We start from the raw sequence: 14,394 nt of genomic DNA on the forward strand, positions 1-14,394 counted from the left end.
GACAGACACATAAAGGCAAATATTGCAGGGTCTCACTGATATGAACTAATTATAATATGTAAACTCATAGACATGAAATATAAGTTACCAGGATATAGAAATGAGGCTAAAGAATGGGAGCGGTTGCTTATTATGAGCAGAATGTTCAACTAGAGTGAACTTAAATGTTTGGAAATGGACAAAGGTGATGGTAGCACATTGTGAGAATAACTAATAGTGCCGAAAGGTGTGTGAAGGTGGTGGAAAGGGGAAGCTCAGAGTCACGATGTCACCAGAAGGAAAGTTGGAGGTTAAAAGATGGGAATGTATAAAACAGTGAATCTTGTGGTGGACAATGTCCATGATTAACTGCACAAATATTAGAAATCTCTCTCATTAAAGTAGAACAAATGTATGTCACTATAACTAGAAGTTAATAATAGAGAGACATATAGGGAAAAAATATATACCTATTGCAAACTATATACTACAGTTAGTAGTATTTTAACATTCTTTCATCAACAGTAACAAATGTACTATACCAAAATTATGAATCAACAATGGAGGGGGGCATGGTTAGAGTATGGGAGGATCAGAGTTTCCTTTTTTTTTTTTTTTTGTCTTTATTTCTTTTCTGGAGTAGCGAAAATGTTCTAAAAATTGAAAAAAAAATAATTATGTTGATGGATGCACAGCTGTATGGTGGTGCGGGGGGCAATTGATTGTACACTTTGGATCTTTGGATAGTTATATGGTATCTGAACAATCTCAATAAAAAAATTTTTAAAACAATAACAAAAAACAAAACAAAACAAAGAAACAAAATCTCTACTTGTCACCATGTTACATTTGAGATGCCTACTACAAATCCAAATGGGGATGCCAAGCAGTCAAAGAATACAGAAATCCAGAGTCAGAGGAAAGGTCAGGCAGGGCTGGAAAAATAAATTTGGGAGTAATGAGCTTATAGGTAGTATTTAAAGCAATAAGATCTTGATGTCCCTAAGAAGATAGTATAGCTATTATAAAAAGAAGATAGCCCAGGACTCAAGCCCTGGGATAATCCAACATTTAAAGGAAAGTAAGGAAAGAGAAAAAGAATGGTTACTACTATAGCAGGAAAACCAAGAGATTTGTAAGGTCAAGGAAGCCAAAGAGGAAAATGTTTCAAGTAAGAGGAGGTGGGTCATTCGTGTTGAATTATCTGGGAGGAATTATGGTAGTTATCTTGAGGCCAAAGAAGTGTTCACTGGATTGAGCAAAATTGAGGTTATGGCCTTGCAAGAGCTATTTCAGTAGTGTAGGTGGGAGTAGGAACAGGGAAGCCCAATGAAAATGGGTTGAAGAGTTAATGGAAGCTGAAGCTATGGAGGAATGGAGTGGAGACAACTCTTTCAAATAGTTCTAGCTATGATAGAAAACAGAGAAAACAATCAGTAATTAGAAAGAATTTTTTTTTTTCAAATAGCTCAAAATTATAGGGCAACACTTCAAACTGCAGATTTTTTTTTAAGTGGGGATTTGTCCCTACATGATTAAAGATTCAGTGGAATTCTAGATGTGGTCATGTGTGTCAACATTTTTGTTTCATTTTATTTTTTATTTTTCTTGCTCCCTTGTGTGTATGCTTACTTGTTGAATATATATATTTGGGACCATTAAAACTTTTTCACTATAATATAAAAATAAAAAATACTCAATAAATGGACACAACAGCAGCATGGAGAAAACACAGAAATTATGAGAGAGGAAGGTTATTCTTAATAGAGATTTATGAGCAATAAAAAAGAAAGGGCTTATTGCCCAGAATTTGTCCTGAATGTGCACACATTATTGTGTATGTGTGTATACATGGTAGGGAGTAAGTGTATATGTATAAATGAAGATGAATTATTGATCTCACTCTAGAACAATAAGACCAACTGCAATTCTCTGAGAATGTTATATGTTCCAATGTCTGGCCCAGCCTTCAACCCCCCAGTTTTGGTCTATTTGGCTAAATAATAATAATTCTAAAAGATTCCAGATAAAAATCACTACCCTAATTTGTAAGGCAGAACATACAGTCCTTAAGACAGTACTTATTGAAACAGCAATAACAAAAATGCAGGGGATAAAGAAAAATCCTCACTTTCAAACAAATTGTTTGTGCTAACTTATGCTATGAACTAGTGTTGAATGAGCATGGCTTTTCCAAGATTCCAGTAGGAAGAAGATATTCTGGGGAAATTTCTTTGAGTTTGTGTGTATGAAATGGGAGTAGACAGGTGGCTAAATTGGAATAAGAAGGAGGAAACAGTAAATCAAAAGCACCAGGGTATGCTTTACCTGTATTTAAAATAATATGTTGGAAGAGGAGTTTATAAGAAGATGTTTCAGTTTGCTAAAGCTGCCTAAATGCAACATGCCAGAAATGGATTGGCATTTAACAATGGGGATTTATTAGCTTCCAAATTACAATTTTAAGAACCTGAAATGTCCAAATTAAGGCATCAACAGAAGGATATCCTCTCTGAAGAAAGGCTGCTAGCATTTGGGACACCTCTGTCACACGGGAAGGCACAAGGCTAGCGTCTGCTGGTCCTTCTCTCCCAGGTTTTGTTGCTTTCAGCTTCTGTGGGTGTGTCCTTATCTCTCAGCTTCTCTGGGGCTTCTCTTTTATCCCCCTATAGAGGAATACAGTAAAAGGTTTAAGACCCACTGTGCTAGTTTGGATATATTACACCCTGCAAAAAATCATATTCTTTAATGCAGTCTTGTAGGGGCAGAAGTATTAATGTTGATTAGGTTGTAATCCTTTGATTGAGTGCTTCCATGGAGATGTGACTCAGTTAACAGTGGTTGAATCCTTTGATTAAATTAGTTCCATGGAGATAAGAACCCCACCCATTCAGGGTGGGTCTTGTTTTAATCAATGGAGTCCTATAAAAGAGCTCACAAACAGAAGGAGCTCAGAGCAGCTCAGAGGGACATTATGGAGAGAAAAGGTCTGCTGGCGAAGCTAAGAGAGGAACCCAGATGCTTAGATGCACAGGAGCTGGAGAAGCTAAGAGAGGGAAAAACACTCCAAGAGCAACATTTTGAAGAATGCACAGGAGCTGAGAGAGGAGCTGGAACACACCCAAAATCAGCAGATGCCAGCCATATGCCTTCCCAGCTAACAGAGGTTTTCTGGACGCCATTGGCCTTCCTTGGGCAAAGACATACTCACACTGATATCTTAATATTGACATTTTCATGGCCTTCAGACTATAAATTTGTAACCAAATAACCACCCTTTATAAAAGCCAATCCATTTCTGGTATTTTGCATAATGGCAGCATTAGCAAACTGAACACCTACCTTGAATGGGGTGGGTCTCTTTCCACAGGAGTGATATGTTTCTTTCCATTTTAATATGCAAATAGTATTTAATTTGAAATTGTTTACAGAATTTACAGGAAAGTCAGTTTAAAAATTTCTACTCCAGTTGTTTGCAGAGGTGGCATGTAGGAATTTAGATGCCAAGAGGAGTATTTTTTAGAAATTTAACTTATCTCCTTGGAGAGCTGTATTCACACTTGACCTCACACAAAGTGGATAAACTAGTTTGTGTCTATTGTGGGAATAGGTAACAGGGCATAAAAGATTAAAAAGGAGTTTGTAACACTCCCCAGAGAAGAACAAATTCAACTTTCTTGCATGTCCCCAGGTAAGTTTCCAGAGCGTGTGTTTGAATCATGTGATAGCTACAGAACAACAGACAAGTATGTTTAAGAGAAATATATTCATAACAAATATCTGAACATTTTGAGGTTGGGTATGTTTTAAGAAAGGCAATGCAGGTGGTTAATGAGTAACTCATTTAAGCAGGAAATTCAAAAAGCTTATTAAATTTTGGTTTCAGTGCTGAAGTTCAGTGAGGAAGTTCAGTAAGGAAATATAATACTCCAAACATTATGAAGAATTTGTCAATGGGTTTTCTGCTCCATCCCATTCTCCTGCTCCTCATGCTTCCCTTCTGGATACAAGGATCCGGTAACTTTTTTCACTTTTTCTCTCAGAGGCGTTTGTCTGGAAATGAATGAGAAATATCAGATGGTTGTCTATTTACTTTTAGGGAGTTAGGTAAATAGGGCATTATGTTTGGGTCTGCACATCAATCACGTATTTCTCCAATTTGTAGACATATGGCGAACAGTTTAATTTGTGCATATTTGAGACAGAGAATGATAATAACAAGAGGATAATAATTTTAAAAAGGTAATAAGCATTGGTCCTGAAGACTGCTCCAGTGGCTCAAATTAGAAGCCATAAGTTGGAATCAAATGAGCTTTTGTAAATTGCTTTTTTTTCTCTCAGTATTTCCTGTGAATATCTTCCTGCAGTCTGTTTGAGTTTGGTTTGTTTTGAGAACTTTCTTAGTTGTTAAGAAGTTTTTCATTTTTAAGTTGTCAAGTCTGTTGTTTCCTTTGGGGCTTTGCCTAGCATTACAAGCTGAGGTACTCTTTGGACACCCTAAGGATTTAATAAATATTCAGTCATATTATCTCTGCATCATTTTAATTATTTGATTAAACATATTTAATTCAAATCTGTCTATATTAATTTGGTTCATGATAGAGGCAATAATCAATATTCTATGATAATTCAAGAGAGTAAAATATCATGATAATTTCAGGAGAGAAGAAAAATCATAACATCAGGTTAAGAAGTTCTTCCTAGGGGAAGTAGCATCTGAATTCAATTAACTGGCTTAGTCAGTAGTTGAATAGTAGATAATATGTGCAAAAGGAATTGATAACTGGTAGAGGAAACAAGCTTGTCTGTGATACTCCTCCCTAACTTCAGAATCTAAAATGCAAGATGAAAAAGAATGGCTCTGTCATCAAGTAGCTCAGAATCTAGGGGGAGAGGCAAGTATGTGAACAAACAATGGTGAAAGGGTGTGGTAAATGCAATGATAGAAATGGATATGGGTTTTAATTTCTTTGGCTGCTCAAGCAAATACCATGCAATGATTTCACTTAAACAATGGGAATTTAATGACTCACAGTTTTGAGGTTAAGAGAAAGTCAGATTAAGGCATCATCAAGGCGATGCTTTCTCCCTGAAGACTGTGGTGTGTAGTGGGGCTGGTTGCCAGTGACCCTTGGTCCTTAGCTTGCCACATGGGGTGCAAGGCACATGGCAGCATCTCTTGGTCTCTCCCTTTTCTTCTGGGCTCCACTGATGTTCAGCTTCTGGCTGCTCCTTCTCTGGCTTCCTCTTTTTCTGTCTGAATTTCATTCTGCTTACAAAGGGCTCTAGTAACAGGATTAAGAACCATCCTGATTGAGGTGGGCCACACCTTAGCTGAAGTAACCTCATAAAAAGGTCCTATTTACAATGGGTTCACACCCACAGGAATGGATTAAGTTTAAGAACATGTTTTTTTGGGGTATATATAGCTCCAAACCATCACAATCTGAAAATAATAATGGACACTAAAAGTAATGATTGTTACTTTTTTGTGTTGCTCTTTGAATTCACTTATGTATTATAGGGTCCTTCCTTGAGTGCAGGGACCATATCATTCATGGAAACTAAATTGTCTATGGTGGTTTGTAACATCTATATGTTTTTATCTGATATTCATGATACCCTGTGAGTCAGAAATCATTAAGCCACATTCTTCAGTTGAAAAACCTAAGACTTAGGGAGTTAAGGGATTGCTATAAGACCACACTCATAGAAAGCAGACCAGGTGAGATATCCTCATAGATCTTTTGTTGAAAAGATCTTATGTGCTAGCTGTACAACAAAGCTATTATATGCATTTGATTATTCCACAGTGATGTGTACATAGTTCGGAACCTTGGACAAATATTTGGAAAAAATTCGCTTATAATTGCAACACAAAAGAAAAATGACTGAAAAACAGAACATAATATAAGTGAAGTTGAAAAAGAATCATGAAAATTTCTTTTTAACTTCTGCATTTAAGTAAAACAGATATACAGGAAAATGAACAAATCTTAAGTGTACAGCTCAATGAATGTTTATAGTGGTCAAATCAATATATCCAGCACAGATCAAGAACAGAACATTAGCAGCATCCCAGAAGATTCCTTTATACCCTCCTCCTCTAACTCTCCCTCTGCCCCAAGAGTACCTCTATCAGAACTTCTTACACCATAGATTAATTTTACCTGTTGCTGAACTTTTTAATAAATGTCACTGTTCAGTATCCATCAATTAATGTTTGGTTTCTTTGACTCAATGACACATTGTTGAGATGTACCCATACTGTTGAGAGTAGATGCAGTTCTGTTATCTCATTGCTGTATAATATTCCACTGTGTGAATACCATAATTCATTTGGGTAATTACTTGGTTTTGGCTACAAATAGGGCTCCTATGAACATCCTTGCACATGTCTCCTAGAGAGCATACATATGCATTTCTTTAGGTATATATCTAGACATGGATTTACTGGTTATAGTATATGCATATTTTCCAGCTTTAAGATACTGCCAAAGGAGATGAATGAATTTACACTCTCGTCAGCAGTGTTATGGGAGTCGTGTTTTCTACACATCCTTGCCAGACTTGATATGGTCTTTCATTTTAGTGATTCTGGTGCTTGTGCTCAACATCTTAATATGTTTACTGGCTATTTAGACTGTCTCTTTTGTGGTGTGCCTGTTCAAATATTTTGTTGCATTTTCTATTGAGTTGTCTGTCTTTGTCTTGATTTGTGGAAGCGTTTATACATTCCGGGTACAAGTCCTTTGTCAGATATATGTATGCTAACTACTTCTCTCTGCAGATTGCCTTTCCACTGATGAAGATGTATCTTTTGATGGATGGAAGTTATTAATCTTAAAATAGGCTAACTTTCACTACTTATTCTTTATCATCTTTATATTTCTAACAAAGAAATGAGAAAGATATATGCCTTATTTAAGAAACCATTGGCTGCTCCAGTCACATAGATGTTCCTCAACACTTTCTTCTAAAAGCTGTATTGTTTTCTTTCACTTTTTGATCTTCAATGAACCTGAGAAAGATTTTTGTCTCTGATATTAGGTGTGGTCAATATATAATTTCCCATATGCACACACAATTGGCACATCATTTATTGGAAAGATCATCCTTTTCCCAGTGCTTTGTACTGTCCCATTTGTTATGTTTATCAGATGGTGATATGCATTTGGGTCTGGTTTTGACATTCTATTATATTGTATACATCTATTTGCTTATCTTTCCACCAACATTGCATTATATTACTTGAGCTTCATATCTGGATAGTAACTCTTCTATTTATTGTCTTGATTTTCTTTTGACCCTTTTCATTTCCACACAAAATCTAGGATCAAGTTATCAATTTATAGAATTAAAATTTTAAAAACTTGCTTGCATTTAAATTAGGTTTTCTTTGAATCTAAAAATTATCTTGGGGAGTACTGACATCTTTATGCTTTTTCCTATCTAGGAATAAAGTATACCTTTCCATTTATTTAAGTCTTCTTTAATTTTCTCAATAATGTATTGCAGATTTTAGTGGAAAGGTCTTGCACATCTTTCAGTAGATTTATTCCTAGACATTTCTTTATTTCTTTTTATTTTGGGGGATGAGTTACTGTAACTGTTTTCAAACTTTTATTTTCTTTTTGCTTATTGCAGATATATTGAAATAAAATAAATGATAAAAAACATACTGTCTTTTAGAACAATATTAGAATTACATAAAAATTAAGAAGTGAGTACATGGCGTTTCTATATATCCCCTCATCCAATTTTCTGTATTATTAACATTACATTAGTATGGTATGTATTTTATAATTAGTGAACAAATATTGATACGTTATGAGTAAAATCCATAGTTTATTCAGATTTCCTTAGTTTTTACCTAATGTTTTTTTTTTTTGTTTCAAAATCCCATCCAGGAAGCTACATTATATTCACTTATCTTGACTTCCCAGACTCTTGGCTGTGACAGTTTCTCAGACTTTCCTTGTTTTTGATGACTTTGACAGTTCTGCAGAGTACAGTCAAATATTTTGTAGAATGCTTCTCTATTGGATTTTGTCTGATATTTTTCTCATGATTCGACTGGATTTATTGGATTTGGGGAGGAAGACCACATAGGCAAAGTGCCATTTTCATGACATCAAGGGTTCATACTAGCAATTCTTATGCTACATGGTATACATATGTAATACAGTTATATTTTCTTTTCACAGTCTTCATTCCTCCTTAGGAATTCCTAAATGATTTTTTTAAATTTGCATATATTAAGTTCATTTGGCAAATGCATAAAGTCATGTATCCACCATCACACTATCATACAGAATAGTGTCATTGGCCCCCCAAAGTGTCCTGTGCTTTATCTATTCAACCCCTCAAAGACCAAAAAACAAACAAACAAATGAACCCTGGCAACTGCTGATATTTTTATTGTGCTATAGTTTTATCTTTTCCAAAATGTCATGTAATTATGTAATTGGAATCATACAGTATTTAGTCTTCTCAGACTGGGCTTCTTTCACTTAGCAATGCACATTTAAGGTTTATCCATGTTTTCTCATGGCTTGACAGTTTTCAAATCAGTTGGGTAAATACCTAGGAATGTGATTTCTGGATCATATAGTAAACCCATGTTTACTACAGAAAAACTGCTAGATGGTCTTTCAAACTGGCTGTACCATTTTGCATTCCAATCAGCAATGAATGAGAGTTCTTATTGCTCCACATCCTCACCAGCATTTGGTGTTGTCATTTTTTGGAATTTTAGCCATTCAAGTAGGTGTGCAGTACAGTAGTATCTTATTGTTGTTTTAATTTGCAATTTATTAATGACAAATGATGCAGAGCACCTTTTCATATGCTTATTTTGCATCTGGATAGCTTCCTTTTTGAGATACCTGTTTCGACCTTCTGCTCATTTTTAATTGGGTTGTTTGATTTCTTATTATTGAGTTTTAAGAGTTCTTTGTGTATCTTTGTATATTGTGGATACAAGTCCTTCATCAGATATATATTTTGCAAGTATTGTCTCCCAATCTGTATCTTGTATTTACATTCTTTCTACAATGTCTTTTGCAGAACAGAAGTTTTTAATTTTAATAAGGCTCATCTTATCAATTTTCTCTTTCATGGGTTGTACTTTTGGTGTTGTACCTAAAAATTCATTCCCAAATCCAAGTCATCTAGATTTTCTCCTATGTTTTCTTCTAAAAGTTTCATAGTTCTGAGTTTTACATTTAAGTCTGTGATCCATTTTGGGTTAATTATTGTGAAATGTTGTAAAATATTTATCTAGGTTTTTTTTTTTTTTTTTTTTGCATGTGGGTGTCCAGTTGATCCAGCACCACTTGTTGAAAAGACTATGCTTTCTTCATTGAATTGCTTTGGCTCCTTTGTCAAAAATCAATTGACTATATTTGTGTGGGTCTGTATCTGGGCCTTCTGTTCTGTTTCGTTGATCCATATGTCTATTCTTTTGCTAATATCAGGCTGGCTTGCTTACTGTAGCTTCATAATAAGTCTTGAAATTTAGTAGGTTCAGACCTCCAACTTTGTTTTTATTCTCAGTGTTAGGTAAGCTATTCTGGGTCTTTTGTCTTCCCGTTTTTTTTGAATCATTTTGTCAATATAACCAAATAGCTTCCTGGGATTTAGATTGGGATTGTGTTAATTCTGTAGATTGAATTGAGAAAATTGACATCCTAACAATTTTGAATCTTCCTATCCACTAAGATGGAATATCCCTTCATTTATTTTGATCTTCTCTGATTCCTTTTAATCAGAGTTTTGTAGGTTTCTGCATATAGATTTTGTATATAGTTGGCTAAATTTGTTGGTTTAAACTATTCCATTTTTGAGGATGCTATTGTAAATTGTGTGTTTCGTATTTTAAATTCCAATTATTCATCATGGTACATTGGAAAACAATTGACTTTTGTACACTAATCTTGTATCCTGTGACCTTGCTGTAGTTGCTTATTAGTTTCAGTTTTTTTTTGTTGTTGATTCTTTAGTACTTTTTAATAGAAAATCATATCATCTTTGAACAAAGAGAGTTTTCTTTCTTCCTTCCCAATCTGTACACATTTTGTTTCGTTTTGTTGCCTTATTGCATTAGCTAGGACTTCTAGTATTATGTTGAATAGGACTAGTGTGAGGGTACATTCTTGCTTTGTTCCTGCTGTTAGGGGGGAAGCACTCACTTTCTCACCAAGTACGATATTAGCTGTAGATTTTTTGTAAATGGTATTTGTCAAATTGAGGAAGCACCCCTCTATTCCTAGTATTTTTTGCTTGGACTTTTTTTTCTTGATTGGATACTGGATTTTGTCAAATGCTTTTTCTGCATCAATTGATATGGTCATATGATTTTTATTCTTTAATCTACTGATGTGGTGGATTACTTTAATTGATTTTTGAATATTGAAACTGTCTTGCACACCTAGAATAATACTCACTTGGTTGTAGTGTATAATTCTTCTTCTTCTTCGTTTTTACACTGTGAGATTTGATTTTTTTTAACATTTTGTTGAGGCATTTTCCACCTATTTTCATTAAAGATGGTTTTCCCTTCTTCTAATGTCTTTTTATTATATAGATGGTGTTTATTTATTTATTTATTTTAACGTAATTTCAAACCTAACAGAACAGTAACAAAAATAATATAAACCCCATACTGAGAACTCCAACATACCACTATCCACCCAACCCAGATACCCAGACACACTAATTTTAACATTTTGTCACATTTACCATATCATTCTAAATCTATCAATCTATTTTCTGAATACTTGAGCATAGGTTGTATACATCATGCTCCTTGAACATTTATTACTGCTGTATACATTTCCTTAAAATAGAATATTCACTAGGGTAACCACCTTAAAGTACAGTAATCAAGTTCAAGAAATTTAACCTTGAAATAAAGCTTATAGTCTATATTCCAATTTTTTCATATGTCCCAATAAAGTCCCTTTGAGTCTTTTCTCCTCCTTTGTTCAGTCCCATCCAGGATCATGTACTGGATTTCATTGTCATTGTATCTTTTTATTTTCATTTTTTTTTAATTCATTTATATTGAGATATATTCACATACCATGCAGTCATACAAAACAAAGCATACATTCAGTTGTTTACAATACCATTAGATAGTTGTGCATTCATCACCAAAATTAATTTTTGACATTTTCATTACCACATACACACAAATAATAATAAAAATTAAAGTGAAAAAGAACAATTAAAGTAAAAAAGAACACTGGGTGTTTTTGTTTTTTTCTTCCCCCATTTTTCTACTCATCCATCCATAAATTGGACAAAGGAGAGTGTGGTCCATATGGCTTTCCCAATCACATTGTCACCCCTCATAAGCTACATTTTTATACAATTGTCTACAAGATACATGGGTTCTGGGTTGTAGTTTGATAGTTTCAGGTATTTACTGCTAACTATTCCAATTCATTAGAACCTAGAAAGGGTTGTCTATATTGTACGTAAGAGTGCCCACCAGAGTGACCTCTCAGCTCTTTTTGGAAACTCTCTGCCACTGAAGCTTATTTCATTTCCTTTCACATCCCCCTTTTGGTCAAGAAGATGTTCTCCATCCGATGATGCTGGGTCTAGATTCCTCCCTGGGAGTCATATTCCACGTTGCCAGGGAGATTCACTCCCCTGGATGTCAGGTCCCACATAGGGGGGAGGACAGTGATTTTACCTGCCAAGTTGACTTAGCTAGAGAGAGAGGGCCACATCTGAGCAACAAAGAGGCATTCAGGAGGAGGCTCTTAGGCACAATTATAGGGAGACCTAGCCTCTCTTTTTCAGCAACAGCCTTCCCAAGGGCAAGTCCCATGGTAGAGGGCTCAGCCCATCAAGCCATGAGTACCCTATGTCTGTGAGTACATCAGCAACCATCGAGGTGGGGAAGCCCAACACCCCTGCAAGTAGGCTCTGCATATGTTTTTTTTAATTAACACTTTTTTTTAATTAACTATATTAAAAAAATTTTAAAAGACATGCAATAAAAAAACATTTCAAACAAACCATAACAGGGGAGTAAGAAAAAGACAACTAACCTAAAATAGCTACTTTACTCCCAACGTGTTCCTACTCTACCCCAAGAAAATAACCTAATATAGCAACATTTCTGTGAACTTGTTGCTACCTACCCATCAGAGATTAACAAACCATAGTCCTTCCTGGGCATTCCCAGAATGTTAAATTTACCCAGTGAGAGTTTATCTGTTCTTATTGGGTTATCTTTCCCCCTTCATTAATTGATCTCTACATTCTACATTATAAACCATTTATTTTAGGAGCGTGTTGTTTAACCTCCAGGTGTTCGTGAATTTTCTAAGTCTCTGATGGTTGTTGACTTCTAATTGTATTCCATTGTGGTCAGAGAATATGCTTTGAATAATTTCAATTTTTTTTAATTTATTGAGGCTTGTTTTATGTCCCAGCATATGGTCTATTCTGGAGAAATTTCCATGATCACTAGAGAAGAATGTGTATCCTGGTGATTTGGGATGTAATGTTCTAGATACGTGTTTGTTAAATCAAATTCATTTATCAGATTGTTTAGGTTTTCAGTTTCCTTATTGGTCTTCTGTCTGGTTGATCTATCTATAGAAAAGAGTGATGTGTTGAAGTCTCCTACAATTATTGTGGAAAAGTCCATTGCTTCCTTTGGTTTTGGCAGTGTTTGTCTCCTTTGGTTTATGTTTGTCAGATTTATTTTTTCCCCTCTCTCTCTTATTGTCCTTTAATGAACCAATATTGAATCTCTTTAGTACTGAACCTTTCTCTCTATCTTTCTCTCCTTTCTTTGCTTCTCTGTTGGTAGGGCTCCCTTTGGTTTCTGGAGTAGGGCAGGTCTTTTATCAGCAAAATCTCTCAGCATTTGTTTGTGAAAAATTTAAGCTCTCCCTCAAATTTGAAGGAGAGCTTTGCTGGATAAAGTATTCTCTCTCAGAATTTTAAATATGTCACACCACTGCCTTCTCGCCTCCATGGTGGCCACTGAGTAGTCACTACTTAGTCTTTTTTTTTTAATTTAATAAATTTTATTTTGAAAGAAATTCAATCTTACAGGAACAGTTGCAAAAACAGTACAAACCCCACACATAGAACTCCATCATACCCCGACCCCCCTTCCCCAATATCCCGATCCATCACCTTTAAGATCCTGTCACACCACCATCTCTTTCTTTCCCTCCCTCTCTCTCCCTCCCTCCCTTCCCAGCTATCATCCATCATCTATTGCTCTGTCCTCTGAAAATATGAGAGCAAGCTGCACATATCTTTGAACAAACAATATAATTCACATATACCTTTCCCATGGACAAGAACATTTTTTTATGCAATCTCATTAAGCGCAGCTAAGAAGTTCAAGAAATTCAACACTGATATAAACCTTATATTCTATATTTCCTTTTTTTTTTTTCTTGTGTTCCTTCTGTGTCCCTTTGAGCCTCCTCTCCTCCATCCTCAGATCCCATCCAGGGTCATCCTTGGCATTCAATTGTCATCTATTTAGACTGTCTTTTTTTATTTTTTCAATTGTGGAAACATATATGTAGCTTAAATCTTCCCATTCCACCCCCTCCTTAGCATTCCATTAGTGGGATTAATCACATTTAGAATGTTGCAATGCTATCACCTTCCCACCATCCATTTCTAGAAGTTTCCCTTCACCCCAAACAGAAACCCTACTCTCATTTCTTAACTCCCCATTACCCCTTCCCCCACTTCTCAGAACCCCTACTCTACTTTTCATCTCTATTGTCATATTCTCTGATACTTTCTTTGTGTTTACCATGGGGCTTAATTTTAACATCTTAAATCTATAACAATCTTGTTTTTCTTTGCTACCAACTTAACTTCCATATGACACATAAACTATGTTCCTATACTCCATCATTCCCCCACCTTTTTGTAGTTCTTGTCAAAAATTACATATTTTACATTGAGTCCAAGACCACTGATTTATCATTACAGTTCATGTATTTTAGATCCTGAAGGAAGTAAATAGTGGAGTTATAAATCAACAATGCAGTAGTATTGGTATTTATATTTACCATGTGATCTTTACTGGAAATCTTTATTTCTTCATGTAGTTTCAGTCTATTGTTTAGTGTCCCTTCCCTTCAGCCTGCTCAACTCCCTTTAGCATTTCTTGTAGGACTGATTACTGGTGATGAAGTCCCTCAGCTTTGGATTATCTGAGAATGTTTTCATCTCCCCCTCATTTTTATCTTCCAGGTGTTTGTGAATTCTCCAAGTCTCTGATGGTTATTGACTTCTCTTTGTATTCCATTGTGGTCAGAGAATGTGCTTTGAACAAATTCATTTTATTTTATTTTATTTTATTGAGGCTAGTTTTTATGTCCCAGCATATAGTCCATTCTGGAGAAAGATCCATGA

At 35.2% G+C, this 14,394-nt stretch overlaps 1 protein-coding gene across 1 annotated transcript in view; it reads left to right on the top strand.

Annotated features, from left to right (window-relative positions):
• The window catches only part of LOC119536242 (OX-2 membrane glycoprotein-like), a 49,512-nt gene that overhangs the window by 13,812 nt on the left and 21,306 nt on the right, over window positions 1-14,394 (top strand). The window contains exon 2 of the mRNA XM_037838993.1: window positions 3,866-3,996. Within this exon, the coding sequence (XP_037694921.1) occupies window positions 3,918-3,996 (79 nt within the window). The 5' untranslated portion in view covers window positions 3,866-3,917. The remainder of the gene's footprint in view (window positions 1-3,865; window positions 3,997-14,394) is intronic.

This window comes from Choloepus didactylus, chromosome 1 (assembly GCF_015220235.1).
Source record: "Choloepus didactylus isolate mChoDid1 chromosome 1, mChoDid1.pri, whole genome shotgun sequence".
Classification (NCBI taxonomy): domain Eukaryota; kingdom Metazoa; phylum Chordata; class Mammalia; order Pilosa; family Megalonychidae; genus Choloepus; species Choloepus didactylus.